At 34.0% G+C, this 17,468-nt stretch overlaps 1 protein-coding gene across 10 annotated transcripts in view; it reads left to right on the plus strand.

The window, feature by feature from the left end:
• Nucleotides 1–13,171, plus strand: part of LOC132265039 (peripheral plasma membrane protein CASK) — a 224,956-nt gene extending 211,785 nt beyond the window's left edge. For 5 of the 10 annotated variants that reach the window (XM_059765456.1, XM_059765455.1, XM_059765457.1 and 2 more), the window contains 8 exons: nucleotides 1,058–1,109; nucleotides 2,529–2,627; nucleotides 2,768–2,906; nucleotides 6,065–6,118; nucleotides 7,327–7,446; nucleotides 7,516–7,638; nucleotides 9,164–9,447; nucleotides 9,545–13,171. In XM_059765456.1, the coding sequence (XP_059621439.1) occupies nucleotides 1,058–1,109; nucleotides 2,529–2,627; nucleotides 2,768–2,906; nucleotides 6,065–6,118; nucleotides 7,327–7,446; nucleotides 7,516–7,638; nucleotides 9,164–9,447; nucleotides 9,545–9,724 (1,051 nt within the window). In that variant the 3' untranslated portion in view covers nucleotides 9,725–13,171. The remainder of the gene's footprint in view (nucleotides 1–1,057; nucleotides 1,110–2,528; nucleotides 2,628–2,767; nucleotides 2,907–6,064; nucleotides 6,119–7,326; nucleotides 7,447–7,515; nucleotides 7,639–9,163; nucleotides 9,448–9,544) is intronic. The other 5 variants (XM_059765459.1, XM_059765458.1, XM_059765463.1 and 2 more) reach the window with 5 other exon arrangements.
• The last annotated feature ends 4,297 nt before the right edge of the window (nucleotides 13,172–17,468 follow it).

Raw genomic sequence — 17,468 nt, forward strand, 5'->3', positions numbered from 1 at the left:
TGATGGAATTTACTTAAAACAACTGAAAAATTCGCTGAAAAAGTTATTCGCGATGCTATTTGTGATGCTTTTTTCGCGAAATCGAAGGTTTTTCGCGGTCAATTTCACCCCAAACTCTCTTTCTGGAATAAGAGATCCTTCTGATTATTTCTCTTGTTAAATGTCCTTTCTTGCGTAGTTGGAAAATAACTTGATATCCATTTAATCAAATTCTTATATCACATAGTTCCAAAGTCGAGATAGTAAGTGAAAATCGACAGAATAATTATCCTGAAGACACCCTGGATACATATAAATCACATTAAGAACATAAAACATACAGAAAAGGAAAAAAGTTCAAATGTTACTCAATTTGCAGAGCCGTTTTTGCACAGGTTCGGTTTTAGTATCAAAAACGGATGAAGAATTAGGCCGAATGTTTTCAAACTCGACATGGAAATTACTCAATAATGAGGGAAGATTGGTGGAAATTGTCAGAATTGAGAGTCTTGAGTGGCTCTATTTAGTTTGGAGTCACTGTAGTTTCAAAAAAGGGCAAAACCTGGATGTTTTGGGACTCTGAGTTGTCTCCTTTTCGGTGTGCAGAGCAACTTTTACAAATTGTCCCTGAATTATGTGTTGTGCTGAGTTTAAGAAGAGAGCGAATCCGCACTTACGAGGCTATTATTGTTTATGGCGCTAAAACTTTTCGTCTGACAATCATCACACCCTCAACAGCATATGTATGGTAAAAGTTTCCGTCACTCTAACTTCCAGCCAAGCTTCCAGCACACTCTTTTGTCACTAAAGTGAAAAGGAAGATAAATAAAAATAATTGCACGATATGCAATTGAAGAGAAAGAGAAAATTCTTCCCTCAAACTGTCCAATTGCATTTCACTTGACTTTTCCCGACGAAAACTTTAGTCGTAACTTTGCGAATTTGAGCAAAAAGTTTCCTCTGCATGGTAAAAGAGAATTTCCCATGGGAAAAATTTTTAGCAAAAAGGCTGTTTTACAATAATTTTGCACCTTTTTGCGCTGCGGACTAAAAAATACTCATTTGATTTTCTATTTTTGCTTCCCTATGCTGAAACACAGCTATTCAGGATTAGACCGGCACCAGTTCTTGTAAGTATTTCATTGGTTTTACAAAGGTCCTTTTGTCCAATTTTTCTTTTGAATGATATGTACACAATTTCATGGGTGCAAAATATATGTTTATTGTAATTTTGAGGGCATAAAATGTTGCCCAAAGTCAGGTACATTTTGCCAAGACATTGAGTAGAATTAACAGAAGAACAGAGAGGGATTTAAGGCACTAATGCTGTATTTACATACGTAAATCTCCAATGCGAGAATCCACCTCGAAATTACACCTTAAATGCAAATGAACGTCCCAAACACAGGCCAACAGAGCACTGTCGCCGCCTGTGTACGTTTTCCACCTCAGCATAAGCATGACAAACATGTATATGACGATGAGGCAACAATTGCACAGAGTGTTTACGAATTCCACTTGGTGCATTGTTAATGAATGGCGGTGGAAAAATGAGTGCGAAAGAGACGCCAGTGAAATTGTGAATGAAAAGTTACACTTTATAGTTCGTGAGACGTTTATGGGTTCACTCATGTAAATTTATTCCTCAACTTTTACTTAAATATTTATAAAGGGGAAAAGAAGACAATTTCCTGGGTGTAATATATAGTTTAATTCACGGTAAAATTTGCACAAAAAGGAAACTAAAATGTCCTTTAATATTTCACAGATTATATATTGTCTACTCATTAACTGATGCCAACAAATGATAAAATAGTGTTGTTTTCATGTATTTTTTAATCTTATTTGATTGTTATTTATCTTCACTAAATATTTGGAAGTATTTCACTATGTATTTAAGCATATAACATATAATCTGATGTGAATTTCAGAGCATAATTAACCCGTTTTCCGTAATTAGTGGGTAAATGAGTAATTTTTGAAAATGGCACGTAAAACATATTTACACACAAATATTTTATTAACCTCCCATCGTCACTGAATCATTGATAAATACATAGCATCTGTAGCAATTGTGCACTTGAGATATATATATATTTTTTTAGTGATTTTGGCCAAGAGAAGAATCTAAAAATCAAAGTGTGAAAAGCTTAATGAATAAGCGATGTGAAATCTCTCTTGGTTTGAGTCCAAAAGTGTCCATCAATTCTCTTCAGATTTTCTTTTTCTAGTGTGTATTTCAGGATTTGTAGGTATATATGTTGCACTGAATTGCCTCTAAAAGCTCCTGAAGCATGAATAAAAGCTCCTGATTTATGACTTTAGTTATCATGTTTACGAAACTTCAACTGGAAAAAGGTCAACAGTTGAACTTTTATCCATGCTATTTTAGACATTTAAACTTTCCTCCTCCTTTTGGCGCTCAAGAAGGGGAAAAGGCATTTGCGAGGAGTGAATATGATTCGCGTGCGAGATGTTATCCTTGCTCAGTCGTACAGTAATTATTCATGATTATCCGTAATCCTATTTCATATTCTCTCCCCCTGCAGATATTCGTACGTGCCCAGTTCGACTATGATCCATTGGATGATGAGTTGATTCCTTGTGCTCAGGCCGGAATAGCATTCCGCACTGGTGACATATTGCAAGTGAGTGGATGTCCTGAAATTTGCAAACGCCTCTGGGAAATTAATCGCTCTGATTTATCAATCACTCCAAGTGATTAGTCGCCCAGAGGCTGCAATGGAACACCTTTTGGCATCTCTCTCTCTCTATCTCTGCGTTGCAGATAATCAGCAAGGATGATCATCACTGGTGGCAGGCGCGACATGATGCGGCCGGCGGCTCGGCCGGTCTGATTCCGTCTCCAGAGCTTCAGGAGTGGCGAATTGCTTGTCAGGCTGTGGACAAAACTAAACAGGAACAAGGCAAGTTCATTCACCCCACAATCCTGCAAATCCCCGCCCATTTTCCCGCCCCCCCCCAAAGAAACAGCAAGGAAGAGAAAAAATCGTTTAGTTAAACCGTGTCTATCGACTGTGAATGGCATTTCCTCATACATATTTCCCACATCGACAAGTGAATCGAAAACTGTGAAAAGTACAATATTCATTGTTTACACGCTGTTCAATTTTTCCAAGAAAAATGTCTTAAAAATTGCAGTCAAACGCATAAAACGCCTTTTCATAAGATAATTATAGATGTTCAGAATTATCCTAAAATGTTTTTTAGACTTTGAATGAATATTTCTCATATGTTTTAAATTTTTTTCAATTGAAAACATCAAAGAAAAGTTCAATTAAAGTATGAAAAATTGATTTTTTAGAACTTGTTTGAATAAAATCGACTTTGGAAAGTAACATTTTCAAATTTTCCATTAATTTTGCCATATTTTAACCAAAAATTTACAAAATATTTACAAAATAAAAAATACAGAGCAATATTTGCACTTTAACGGACGATTTGAATGCGTTTTGAGCGATTTCAAAATAAATTTACCAAATTTCGCAGCTTTATTAACGCTAAATGGCGATTTTTTGACTTTTGATAGTTTTCGAGGCACCCGTCGATATATTTCTACTCTTCTTGACATCATTTTGTGTGAAATTTGAGCTTTGTACATGTGACTTTTTGTGCTATGAGTGTGATTGTGTTTTTTTCTTTAATCATATTGATTTGGTGACATTTTTTCTTTCTTTCTTTTCTCCTGTGAATTTATATACAGAAAATTCCTTTTACCACATTTTATTTACAGGATATAATTTCTATTGTGCTGTACAAAAAAAAAAAGATTGGAAAGAATTGTTTTTGAAACAAGCAAAAGAAGCAAAAAAAAAAGAAAAGTTGAACGAGTTGAAATAATTCAATTTACGAGCATTTTTCATCAACTGTCTATCAACCTTTCAGTCTTTTTTCCTCACTCTGTGTCTAGAGAATCATTTCACAAAATATATATATATATTCCAAACTCCATTGTAAAATTCAACCCTTTCACAACACTCTTTGTGATATACGGCATTTTTGGGCCTATGAAATATTCAGATTGCGTTTTAGGGTAGTTCAGTCGAGTCGTTCGCTGTTGTAGCGCGTATGAAAACAGCTCTATTACCCACTTTTTTGTGTTGTCCGAAAAGCTCTGCTTGGCACAGCATAAAAGGGATGTAAATGTGTCAGGAATACGACAATGAATGGGTCAGTGTATGAATAAAGTCATGGATATGCAGAGGGTGCAAATCAAAAAAGTGCTGCAGTTCACAATTCAACGACAAATTCGTCTGCTTTTGCTACACATTTCATTTCAATTAACCATGAATGAAAAAAAAACACACAAAAAACACTAATTTCGACCTGAAAAATTAGCATTTCGAATGCAAAAACACAAAATATATATAAAAATTCACACATAATGTTTTTTTTTAATATACATTTGTGGAATTTTCATCGCCTAGTAAAAAAAGGCGAAAAGTGTAGAGAAAATATGCAAAATTCATTTAATTTATATCACAAAAATGCTCATCCCTTTTTCGCCTATGCTGAATGAGAATGTGTGAATATTTAGGAGTGAAATTTATCAACATTCTCTGCATTGCATAAAATAATTAATTCGCTTGAAAATATTTTGTGATTCTATTTGGCAAAATGGAGGACGATTAATTAATTAAATTTTATATCGGAAAATTTATTGCAATGGTTTTTATTTCACCCCAAAAGCCAAGCGAAAGGCAAAAAAGAGTCCTCGACAATCTGTATGTTTTCAGAAATTAATTTTCTAAATATTTGCAGCACTTCAATTATAGTTTTATAATTAAATTACAGTGAAAATGGTGAAATTTATTTCGTGTGGTTCTCCATAATGTCTCTTGGCACTGGAAATACGTGGAAAATCATGGCATTTGATGCACTTTCCAATTTGACGGGTTAATCGAAAACTATGAAAAGTCGATTTTTCATAGTTTACGTTTTCTGTATTTTTGGAAAGCTTTTGATTTGTTCTACAACTGAAAAAAAATTACTTATCTAAAAATACGACTGGAAATAAATTTATGTCTTTTTATAGTAAACGACGTCCTTTTTTTTCAAAGAAAATTGTTCCAAACCATAGAGATTTCCTAAAATATTCTTCGATTTTAAATAAATATGATTTTTTCATATTTGTTCATTCTTTTCCACTTAAAAACTGTTAAGAAATTTGATCATTTAGAAGTTATTTCGATAAAATGTGCTGGAAAATGATTAAAAATCAGCTGTGGAAACTAATATTTTCACTTAATCTGTTAACAAATTTCAATAAAATCAAGTGAAAAATTCAGAATACAATTTTTAGGCGGTATTTTAGGGATTTTGAGATAAATTTGGCAAGTTTCGGCGCAATATTAACACTAAATTTTCAATTTTCTCTCTTGAAAATGACGATTTTGACTTTCCATTTAGTTTTCTGTTAACCCGTCGATAATGTCTCGTTGGCACTGGCATTCGATGTACTTTCCAATTGGAATTGGTGACTCTTTTAATCAATATTCACTCATTTGATGCGGGATGAGCGAGAAATTTCTCCATTTGCAGGTGTAATATTGTGAAAACCACGAAAACCGCTGCGCTTCCGAATAATTTCTGTATGAAATTCGACTGTATATTTCACCATATATATAGAATTGCCTTTGATGTTCCTTGCATTTGACACTCCAATAACTTCTCAATTACACACCGGATTGTATAGGGAAATATTACACAGAGAGAATTCGGTTTGGCAGGACTTTAAGACATGTTGAGTGTGGTTGAGAGAGTTTTTCAGACATGTTACAATATATACGTTGAAAACCACATTTTCCCATCAATCTGGCAAATATTCTGCAAATGCTTCCTTGCGGGGCTGAAAGTGGATATGAAATTGTGGAGAATTAATGAACAACTCAACGGCAGAAGGATGCAAAAGCCTGACAATTGAATGAAAGGATTTTATAGAGAATTTCTCCTATAATTTGTGATGTTGCCTTTTTGATTAATTTATGATTTCCTTATAAGTGTTGACATGTGTTTCTTTACCGTTTTGTGTGTTGTGTGGCGGATGAAAACAATGACTAATCAGGAGAATCTGGTCCTGGGTGTTCAGCACATGCCGAAGGATGTGATGGATCGACAGGTATAACACGAAGGCCTTTTGTAATGATCTCAAATTTTATCAATGACTTTTTCCTTGGTTGTCATACTTTGGACAATGAAAAGCGTGTCGATATCGAAGTTTATACTTTTTACAAATCGAAAATTCTCTCTCTCTCTTTTTATTATATAATTGTATAGAATGATTTTTATTCTCTCAAGTACTTTTACTCCCCGAGTTGTTTTCCTCCTTCTTTTTTTTCTTTTTCTTTCTGCTCCACTCACAAAATTCACTTGTCAAAAAAGAGATACTTTTGAAAATACTTGCGAAAGTAACACAGAAAACCATCGATTGGCGACTTAATTTGACAAGTTTGACAATTACTCGAGAAGAATTTCCTTCATTTCATTCCTGCATCTCTTTGCTAATCGTGAGAAGTTGTTTTGCATGTGAATTCTTGAATAGTTTCCGCAATTTCCATCTTGCATCTCTCGTTGTAATTGAAAATTCTTTTCCTCCCATTTTCTTCAAATTCTCTGTGTTGTAAATTGTATTAATTAAACGCCTGCTTCGATGGATGTTATTTAATTTTATTGATTACACATTTTCCCTACAAATTTGTGTACTTTAAACACATTAAATTCATGCTTCAAAACCATTCTTATCTATTTCTGTATATTTCTGTACATTATGTATGGAATTTCTAAGGGTCTGTTTTTGGATTAAATTGCCTCATCCCGTCTTATTATGCATTCGCTCAGTAACACTTCCCTTCTTTATCCGATTAACCTCATCTTGACGCACAGTTCATGGTTGAGAAGCGAATACATTTTCCACAGCGAGAAAACCACTCTGACAAATGGGCAAAAAAGCCCTCACACTGAAGGAAACAATGGATTATTGAGTTGTGAATTTAATAGGTCATCCTCGCTGATGGGTGAAGAAAAATCGCAACAATTCTCACACATCAAGAATATATTATATTGTTTTATTCTAAAGCATCTTGGAAGAGTTTTCACTCCCATTTTTTTCGTCTTCTTCAAGAATGATAGTTTGTAGCTTTCATGCTTGCTGATTTGTGCTGTTTTTTGACAATTTTTGCTCATGCTGAGAATGTATAAAGAAAAATATTCACTTCACCTCTGCTAAATTTGTTAAAACAAACATATAAACTCACAAAAGGCGTGCAGATGGGAAATGCAGATGCAGTGCAATGAATTTTGGTCTTTTTGTCCTCTTGTCTCTTGCAGTTAATTGCTCAATATTTGGTCGGAAGAAGAAGCAGTGCAGAGACAAATATCTTGCAAAACACAACGCTGTGTTCGATCAATTAGATTTGGTCACATACGAAGAAGTGGTTAAAGTACCCCGTAAGTTTCTACACACAAAAACCCCATCAATATTCCACTCATTTACCCTCCTTTTCTTGCACTCTGCAGTTGGCGATCCCGCATTTCAGAGGAAAACGTTGGTGCTCCTAGGCGCTCATGGTGTTGGACGTCGTCATATCAAAAATACACTTATAGCAAAATATCCAGACAAGTACGCGTATCCTATACCACGTAAGTGCCAAAGTATGCTCGCCACGCTAATTATAATTAAGGGGGTGGAAAGTTTGGCCAGACTTTTGCCGGGCAACTTTTGGGCGCAAAGTTAAAACTTGCAATTCATGCGACTGACGGAGAAACAATATATTAAGTCCTTGGCAATGTCTTAATTATTCAAGACTGAAACTCAAAGTGTAAGAGAAGAAGATGACAGAAAGTTTTTTTTTTTTATTAATTTACCGTCGCCTTATTGGAAGATATTAACAGTTTATTTGCATAAATTAATGAATAAATCCAAAGAAATAGAAATTGTAAAGTATTTACATATTTCCTTTTTTGAAAACCAAATTTTCCACCAAATCAGTAGATTTCTATGAATTTTTCTGTATAATCTTGGTAAGAAAAACCAGATTAAATATTTTTATAGGCTTTGCGACTGAATAAGGCGAAATTATGTGGGCAAATAACCTCGAAAAGCAGTAATTTTTAAGCTTAAAATAGAGAAAGTATCGTTTTGAAATGAAAATTAAATTACTAACTATGCTAGGTTTAAACATAACCTCAAAAATGTCCATTTTAAGAACTTTTTGATCAATTTTCTTCCCTATAGTTGCAAATTTCAGCTCCTTTTTGAGTTAAAACAACAAAAATTTCCTATTTTAAAGGTAGATAAATATTTTTAATCGCACAATTTGTATTGTTGACAAGGGGAAAGTCACTTGCGATTTGAGACCAATTATTTTATGATTATTCAATAACGCGAAAATTTCACTCTCGTGTTTAAGTATCCTTTTTTCTGGCCAGGATTACGCCAGGAAATCACAAAGTGTGAAAATGCGTGAGAAGAGAGAGAAAATTATGCACAAAATGCGATATTTTTAGCGTCCCTCACGCTAATTTTGCTGCCCTCTGGCGACGATATGTGCAGAAAATAATCGAATATTAAAATTTTAATGAAATATCCTGAAAATTTTTCAATATAATGTATTTTAATTAAATATTTTGCCTGAAAATATTTAAATTTTGATTATTTGATTTTCCCCAATACAAAGTATGAATCAATAATAAAATATTTAATCGCCTTGTGACTTTCCCTTTGGTTGATGATGAGCGATTGAACTGCAGGAAGTGCTTTGACTAATTTTCACTCCAATGTTTCAATTGATGCAACAGAAAATGCAAACGAGCATGCAAAAGGAGTTCAAAAGGCCTTTCGTGAAATCTCTCGAGTGTTGAAAATATCGATCATAAAATGCCCAAGAGTGGTTTGTATATGTAGAAAAGTGCTACACATTTTCTGCATTTAGCTTTGCAAAAAGCTGCAGAAAAGCCTCCCATTGGACTGCTGTTCTCGAGGGAAGGGCGATAAAAAAAAAGCACGAACAGTGAACTTACTGACTGACGATAGAGTGAATTCAATAGAGCTGGGCTTTTACTGGGTTAATTGCAAAATTCTGTGATTTCACCTCTTCTCTAATTCTCACTCTTTCTCCACTTTCTACCCCTTTCGCTGGGGCTTCTTCTCTGCGGCGAAAAACAGATACAACGAGGCCACCGCGGCCGGATGAGGAGAATGGCCGAAGCTATTATTTTGTGTCCCATGACGAAATGATGCAGGATATCGCTGCGAATGAGTATTTGGAGTATGGCACACATGAGGATGCAATGTATGGGACAAAGCTGGAGACAATTCGTCGTATTCATGCTGAAGGGAAAATGGCTATTTTGGATGTTGAGCCTCAGGCACTGAAAATTCTACGCACAGCTGAATTTACACCCTATGTGGTCTTCATTGCGGCACCATCGCTACAAAACATAGCTGATGTATGACAGTGACGAGCCCCCTCGAATGGACACTAATGTGCTAATTCTCTTCTTCCTTTCACGCCCCCTCGGCGACCCTGATTTATCACGGAAACAGTACGACGGCAGCCTGGAGCGCCTAGCTAAAGAATCTGATATGCTGCGTCAAGCGTATGGGCACTTCTTTGATTTAACTATAGTTAACAATGATATTGGAGATACAATAGCGGCACTGGAGAATGCCATCGATAAGGTACATTCCACTGCCCAGTGGATTCCAGTTGGTTGGCTCTATTGACAAGACAGCGAACTTGAGTGTCCTGAATGCCTCGAGGGATGCGACGAGTGCGACTGCGGACTCGACGAGTTTGACCTCAAGTGAACACACCGATATTCAGTCGACAGATTTGAGGGCATTGCGAACAGGTCACTAAAGGTATTAAAAATCAAAATTTTATCCCAACCCAATTAGTTCGCTCTTCCCAAATCTCTATTCAGTGGGATTTTTGTCAATTTGCAAGTCGACGGGTGAATCGAAAACTGTGAAAAGGCAATTCAATGTAAACTTTGAAAAGTCGACTATTCATTGTTTATGTCGTAGATTTTTTTTTTAAGAAAATTGTCTCAAACTGTAGTGAAACGTATAAAAAGCCTCTTTGAAAAGTAATTATAAATTATCAGAATTACCCTTAAAGTCTCCCACTTTTTCACCCACTTTTTCAGTATAAAAAGTTGATTTTTAGAACGTTTTTTGAATAAAATGTACCCAAAGACTATTAAAAATTGACTTTGGAAAGCAATATTTTAAGTCTTTCTATTAATTTTGCCATATTTCTGTCAAAATTTACAATAAATACTAGTAAAATTTATTTAAATAATAATAATTATTATCAAATTCGGCAAATGACGATTTTGACTTTTTGTACTTCTCGATTCACCCGTTGAAGTTCTTTTTCACTGAGTTATTTGAGTTAATTTGCAATAAGAAGGAAAGAAAAGCGTGAATTCTGTGGGGAAATTGTGAATTTTCTCATGGATTTTTTTCTCTCTTATTTGCTTGCCATTTCGAGAGTGTTTTTGAACTCTTTAAAACAATTTATCACAATATTTTATTCCTAAAACATTTGACAGATCTTTCAGTCAATCTTTGTTGTCTAGTTTATTATTTAATTTTTAACACTTTTGTCCCTATTATTTTTCTTGTACACTGTTAGGGAATATTTTAATAAATCAAATATATTTTTATGAATTGCATTTATTGTAGACAAAAAGAAGGTTATGTAAATGATAGTGAATAAACTGTAGAGAAAAACCCACTAAGAAAGAAAGAACACAACACACTATACATTACATTTAAAATGTTCTATATTGAGTAAAAGAAAGAAGAAAAAAAGAAAAGAGAAAATTGTTCTAAAGTAACTATTCTTGTCACCCACAAAGTGACAATAAATAGAAGTGAAACATAGAATTTAAAGAGTGGAAGAAAGTTATACAAAGGAATATGCTTTATCTTGTATTTAAGAATAATTAAAAAGAAAAAACAAAAAGAAAACATAATGTTTTATTGTGAAAAAGTAAAAAAAAAAATGAACATTTTGAATTTTTGCTTCAACTCTTTTTCTATTTAATTCACAAAAAAATTTACTTGATAATATTTATCTCGATAAAAATGAGGAAGAAAAAAAATTAGATGAAGAGTGTGGAAATTGAATAAGAACACAAGAAACTATATTTCACTCATAAGTTTACAATGAAGCATTATTAAAGTGGTGAAGAAAAAGGACGCAATGGAAAGAAGTGAATGAAAGAAAGCCAAGTAAACTAAATAAAACAACACAGAAACCATCTGCAAAATTTAACCTGATCGAATATCGCAGTATTATACGTAAAAGTGATAAAGTAATAAAAATGCAACAGAGAAATTGATGCCCAATATTAATTTGACGAATAAAAAGGAGAAAAAGCCCGAGAATAGCGAAGAAATTAACAATGTTGAGTGTCACTTTTTGTTATGGTCAAGAATTAAAGCGAGAGAAGAAGAAAAAAAACACAGTGAGAAGGAAACAAGTCAAGATTTGAGAAAATGGGAAAACAAGAAAAAAAATAATAAGAACGTAGTTAGTGCGATATTCCAGTAAAATGAAATGTTAACATAAATTTTAAATAAAAAAAAATGTAATAATAAAGATTAAGATAATAAAGAAGAAAAAAAAAATCGATGAACTGTTAAAAATATATTTTAAATGAAGAGTACTAATTATACATTTAAGTAAAAAAAAAACAGAGATAAGCAAAAGAAAGGAAGAAATAAAGCATAGGAAGTTCCATTGAAAAAGGAAGGAAGAAAATATTCGATATAAATATTGCATTTGAATATTTAGCATATTTAAAAGACCCAAAAAAAAAACATTTTTAAACTATTAATTAAGCGTGAGACTTTTTGCGTGGAGACTTTTTCATTTCACACCAAAAAAAAATGAAAGAAAATATTTCTTGTTATGCGTAAAACAAAAAATATTAGAATATTTAAATTATTTAACTCTTGTCATTGATTAAACAACAAAATTTAGGCGAATCTCCTCAGCAAACAGAGGACAAATTGGATCAATTTTGACCCGATTTTAATTGAAGACAAGACAAGAAGTTTACGATTATATGAAAATGATTAACACAAGAAAAAAAACCAGAGTGTCAAAGTATTTATATCATGGCATTCTCCCTTATATAAACTGAGCAGTAGTTGAGGAAGAAATTTACAAGAAGAATATATAAAGTAAGAATGATGGTAAGAAGCCAATTACAAGAATTTAAGAACATAAGAATAACACCATTAATGAGAAATGCAAGGATTTTTTTTAGTCTTACGTTCTTCCATTAAATTACTTTTCGTTCCTCTCTGAAGATTAAGAAAAAAAAATACAGCGTAATAGGAAAAATCATTTAATCACGAGAAAGAAAGGAAAAACCATCACACAAATTAAAGAATTTATAATTAGGTAAAATATACTTGAAGATGAAGAAGTTAAAATCATTAATAGCGGATGAAGTAATTCTACTTAAAATGTCATACATTATAACAAATTGTGGTTTCAACTTTGCTGAAAAAAAACATATGTTATTCGATACAAAGAAAGATGCGAAAATACAGAAAAAAAACAAACAATAAAAACGAATTATTGAAGTTCAAATTGAAACAAGCAAAGCACTTTACATGAAAAAAAAGCCCGTGGAAAAATTGCTGGAAGAATTATTTAGATATCTTCACATTATAGTGCACTCTATATACTCTAAACCATTAGAAAAAAAAGAAACAAAAATCCATAACTTAACACAATGAAACTCTAAGGAGGAAAAGGAAAAGCATTATGAATTATATTTATTGTGTGTGTTTTTCGCCAAATTGTGGGCGCAGAAGAGGAAAAACAGCAACTATTTCGCAATTTTGGACGGTCAAACCATTTATTAGTGAACAAATAAAAGAAGAAAAAGAATATTTAACGCACAGGAATAAAGAAAAATGTTTTAAAAAATTAAATAGGTAAAAAAATACTCGTTGAGAACGAATAATTAATCTCCCAAAATGAAAAAAACTATACTTAAAGGAAAAATTGAGTGAGAAAACTTTTTCTAACTTCACAAAAACCCTTGTTGATTGTTGGAATTTTTCATTTCACAAAAAAAAATTTCTTTCCATAACGTAGAAAATGTGCAATTTTTTCGGGTAATTTATAAAAGAAAAAACAAATATATTTGTGGAGGAAGATTGAAAAAGTGTGTAAATCCCAAAGAGAAAAAAGCGTGGCGAAGGTATAAATTCATTCATATATTGTAATGGAAAAATACTAAAGGGCAAAGCAATTGATAAATTAAAAAAAAAAACGAAAATTAACATTGTATAACAATTATAAAAAAAAGAAGAGGAAAAAGGAGAAAATGACAGAGCATAAAGTTATGTAGAATTACTGACATTTAATATCAACAATTATTACCATGAAAGCTGAGGAAATCTTCTTTCGTACATTTAAAAAAAAATCTATTGAATAATCCATGGAAGAAGAGCTGATGACCTATTATATTTCGGAAGGAGTTCGCGAAGAACACAAGCATGGAAAGTGAAATATGCAATATTGTAATTTCCTGTTAACGTCGTTCTTTCACTGAGTTCACACGTCAATATACGAAACGTTAAATACCATTAACTATAAACAGACAAAATTAAGGATAAAGTGACGAAAAATAAACCAATGCAAGTTAATAAAGAGCAGAAATTCTGAATTATATTAAAAAAAAGCATACCAATAAAAAAACACACTAAATAGAGAAATTATAGTCAAATAAATAAACAAAGAACATTATTATTGAAGTGAAACACAGAATATATTTGAGAAGAAGAAGAAAAAAAAGGTCATTTAGTATGAGAATTTTTGCATATATATTAATTAGGTTTGTTGAGAATTATTTCTCCCCTGATTTTCTCAATTTCTTGTTGAAATATTTTTATATAAATGAAGAAATAAATAATCTAATTTATTTTATGTCTCTGGACATAAAACGTGTTTATTAGAAAAAAAAGATGACAATGAGAAAGAATGAAAAAAATATTTATAATAAAGAAAAAAAAATGAAGAACTTTGAAGTGAATAATAACTAGTTGTAAGAGATGTAAATACAAATATCAAGAAGAACGGTATTTAAAAAATCTCACCTCAATTGTTTTCATTTCGTCGCCGTGCAAAAGACTTTCAGCGTCACGTAGAGCTTTTCCTTTGTCTCTCGATCTCTTGACTTCTAACCCTCCTAATTTTCATGAAATTCATGAATTCTCATAGTCGAAAATGGCGTCAAACTTTTTATCTATAATTGGCGGTTGTTTGTGCGTCGATTCTGGTCGAGTACATCGCTCCAAGGGGAAGATGATATGACTGAAGTCTGTACACCACTTCCTAGCACTTCCAAATGTCTGAATTTACTTTTGTAAGAAGATATTCTTGCAAGAATTCACTAAAAAACGCCTTTTCGGGTATATTTTCCAACCATAACCTCAAAATATCACTAAAAGATCTTCAGAGACTGCGTTTAAAAGCTTCCTAGATCAGGAAATCATCCGTTATGATATGCCAATGAACTCAAAAATCCTCCAGACAGGTTTCTAAATCAACATTTTTCAAGTTTAATTGATCGCTTTTGAGGTTATGTTTGACTTTATCGCAATTTGCAGTGCTTCTTGATGTTGAAAATTCAAAATTGCAACGATTGTGGCATGCAAATGACTTTATTCTACCAATAACTAGCGACATCTTCGACTTGAGCGTAAGAATTGCAGTGCTAGAAAGCAAAATTTTCCCTAGTTACATAACCTAAAAAAGGTAAATTATCGTTTCTACGTCAAAAATCAAAGGAAACCAAAAAATCGGGATAATTTGGCAGTAAAAGAAGCACTTAGAACAGGAATACTGAATGTTTTTGAACACTTCCACTTTCTTAAGTACTTCCACATGAGTTGTACACCTCTTCTGACCATATTATCTGCCCCTTGCATCGCTCTAATTGGTGTTGACCTACAAAAGAAAAAAATCAAGCCATCCAAAGCTCTGCGCCGTCTTCGGCAGCGGACAAGAAGTGGGCAATTATGCACGCTGGCGATTAAATAGTAAAGCAGCGATTGCGCATGATGCAAGGTACTCCACGCTTGCGCTGGAGGTCAGCCGGCATTGACAGACGCCAGCGAGGAGCACGTCTTTCTGGTCTCCGTGGCACGTTCTTGAGCGGCGATTCGAGTCTCCCTGGACGCCAATTGAAATTCGGCTGCGCGACTCACGGACAAATTAATTGTAAGATATTTTGATATTATGCCATTATTTCGTCACACGCTCGATGAACACCGGTTGCAGACACGAAGACCAAAGCGCGCTCCGACGGAAACACAGACGGTCGCCTCTGGCCGCCGCCCGCCTCGCTCCGCCGGCGGCCAGCGCTTGCAGCAGAAATCCAACTCAACCACTGCACAAGGTTTGCGAGTTGTCTGAAAGTTTCAATTTCAAGTCATCTTGTTGCTTTTAACGAATTAGTGTTTGAATTTTAAAAATTTGACTTTTTCACCTATTCTAGAAATCTATAATGATCTTTAATTAAATATTACTATTTAAATAATACGATAAAACAGATCAAAATCGGTGATTTTGTATTAAATTTTACATTTATTTACCTGAAAATCAACAGAAAACTAACTGAAATCTAACTGACAACTTAAAAATTCATGTTTTCATACAATATTTTAAGATTTCTTTAGGTAAAATTCCAGATTTTGTGGTTTTTCTTGGTCATAATCTTTACTTTAGATAATATTTTCAAATTTTTAGTGAAAAATTGAGGTTATGTTTAACTCTATTACTGTTTTCTTAACATTAGCTTCTAAAATCTTGATTTTCATTGAGTTAAAATACAAAATTCTACTAACAAAGTGAAAATACTTTCAATTTAGGAGCAAGAAATTCTACTTTAGGATGTTATTTCGTTTCAAATCAGTCACATAACCTAGAAAAATGCTGTGAGTCAAATATTGCGAAGAAATATTCATTTCCACTTCCTAAATCTGGTCTTTACACCACTTCTGACCATAATATATCCTCCTTGGAATTTATTTATTCTTTCTTAATCAAATATTTAAATTATCCTTATTTGCACGCAACTCTAATCAATGCGGAATGCAAGGGGAATTTTTATTAATCCACAATTATTTTCCCCTTGATCTTCATCTCTGAAACACCAAATCCTGTCCAAGAGAGGGAAATGAAAGAATCGTCGATTCTCCTCGCTTCGGCTCAATATTGAGCAGCTTCGCAAAGGTGTTATGAAATGAATGGAAACATTCCACGAAATGTTCAACCTCAACGTCGCAGCAGTGAATGACGGCCCCAAAACCGTTTTGCCACCGACTCTCGAGAGTCTCGAGTCGCTGCCAGTGACGGAATCCGAGCCGGTTCTCTCCAGCCAGTCGTGGAGTTGCTCTGGTGGCACACAGTCGACGAATTGCGCGCGCTGCGACCGTAAATCCACACAGTGGCCAGTAATTTCAGAGCCTTTGGCGCCCAAACTTTCAGGCCGTTTTTTTCGGCGGCATTGGGCAATCTCAGCCTCTCAATCGGCAAGCTCACATCGCCGTCAGTGTTTGCGCGGCCCGAAATTGCACCTCCAGAGTGCTCGAGAGCCTAAATTTACGAATATTATACAGTAAAAAATCTTTTGGGGGAGAAAAAGGCGCAATAAAAAATAGTGTGTGTGTGCTAAATTTTGTGTTTTTTTTTCGCCACTTGAGCGCAAAGTGAAAGAGAGTCGAATCACAAAATTTGTAACATACATATTATATATATATTTTTTGAGAAGGAGGAGAAAAAATTATGTGATCGGTAATTTTTTTTTGTTCATCGACGGGCGCCTTTTAATATAGTTTTCTCCGGGTGTTAATGAGACATGAGTTGAGAGAGATTTTCGACAGACAGACGAGAGAGAGAGAAAGAAAGACAGTTGGAGGAGAGTTTGCAATTTATTTCTACACTTTAATCAATTAGTAACCTTCAGTGCTGATGAAAGTATCTCTTAAGAGTGCACATGATTAGTAAATCAAACGTGAACGAGAAACACATGAGAAGGGAGCACACAGCTCACTTAACTGTGCCAGTAATACCAAAGAATTGGATTTTTACTGACGAGAGAGACACGCGGAGAGCCAACAATGAAACAAGGGGAAAATTGCAGAGTGTGAATGAATAAGTCAGAAAAAGAGTTAATTGTAGTCTGAGGTGTGTTTTGTTGTTGCTCCAAAGAGTCGCCACCCACATTCAAGAGCCACCCCCTCGCACAGTTGGCCGCCAAGGGCGTCTCGAGAGCCCCGCGCGCAAATGGCCCCCAAGCAGTTGACCGCGAGGCAATCATAGGGGCCGAAAGACGGGCAGCAATGGATTTGCCGTCAATTCAGCCGACAATCGACTTCAATTGATAAACCTCGAGAGAGGTTATATAAAAGATATTTGGTAAGTTTTCCT

Source organism: Phlebotomus argentipes, unplaced genomic scaffold (assembly GCF_947086385.1).
Source record: "Phlebotomus argentipes unplaced genomic scaffold, Phlebotomus argentipes genome assembly contig_2, whole genome shotgun sequence".
Taxonomy (NCBI): domain Eukaryota; kingdom Metazoa; phylum Arthropoda; class Insecta; order Diptera; family Psychodidae; genus Phlebotomus; species Phlebotomus argentipes.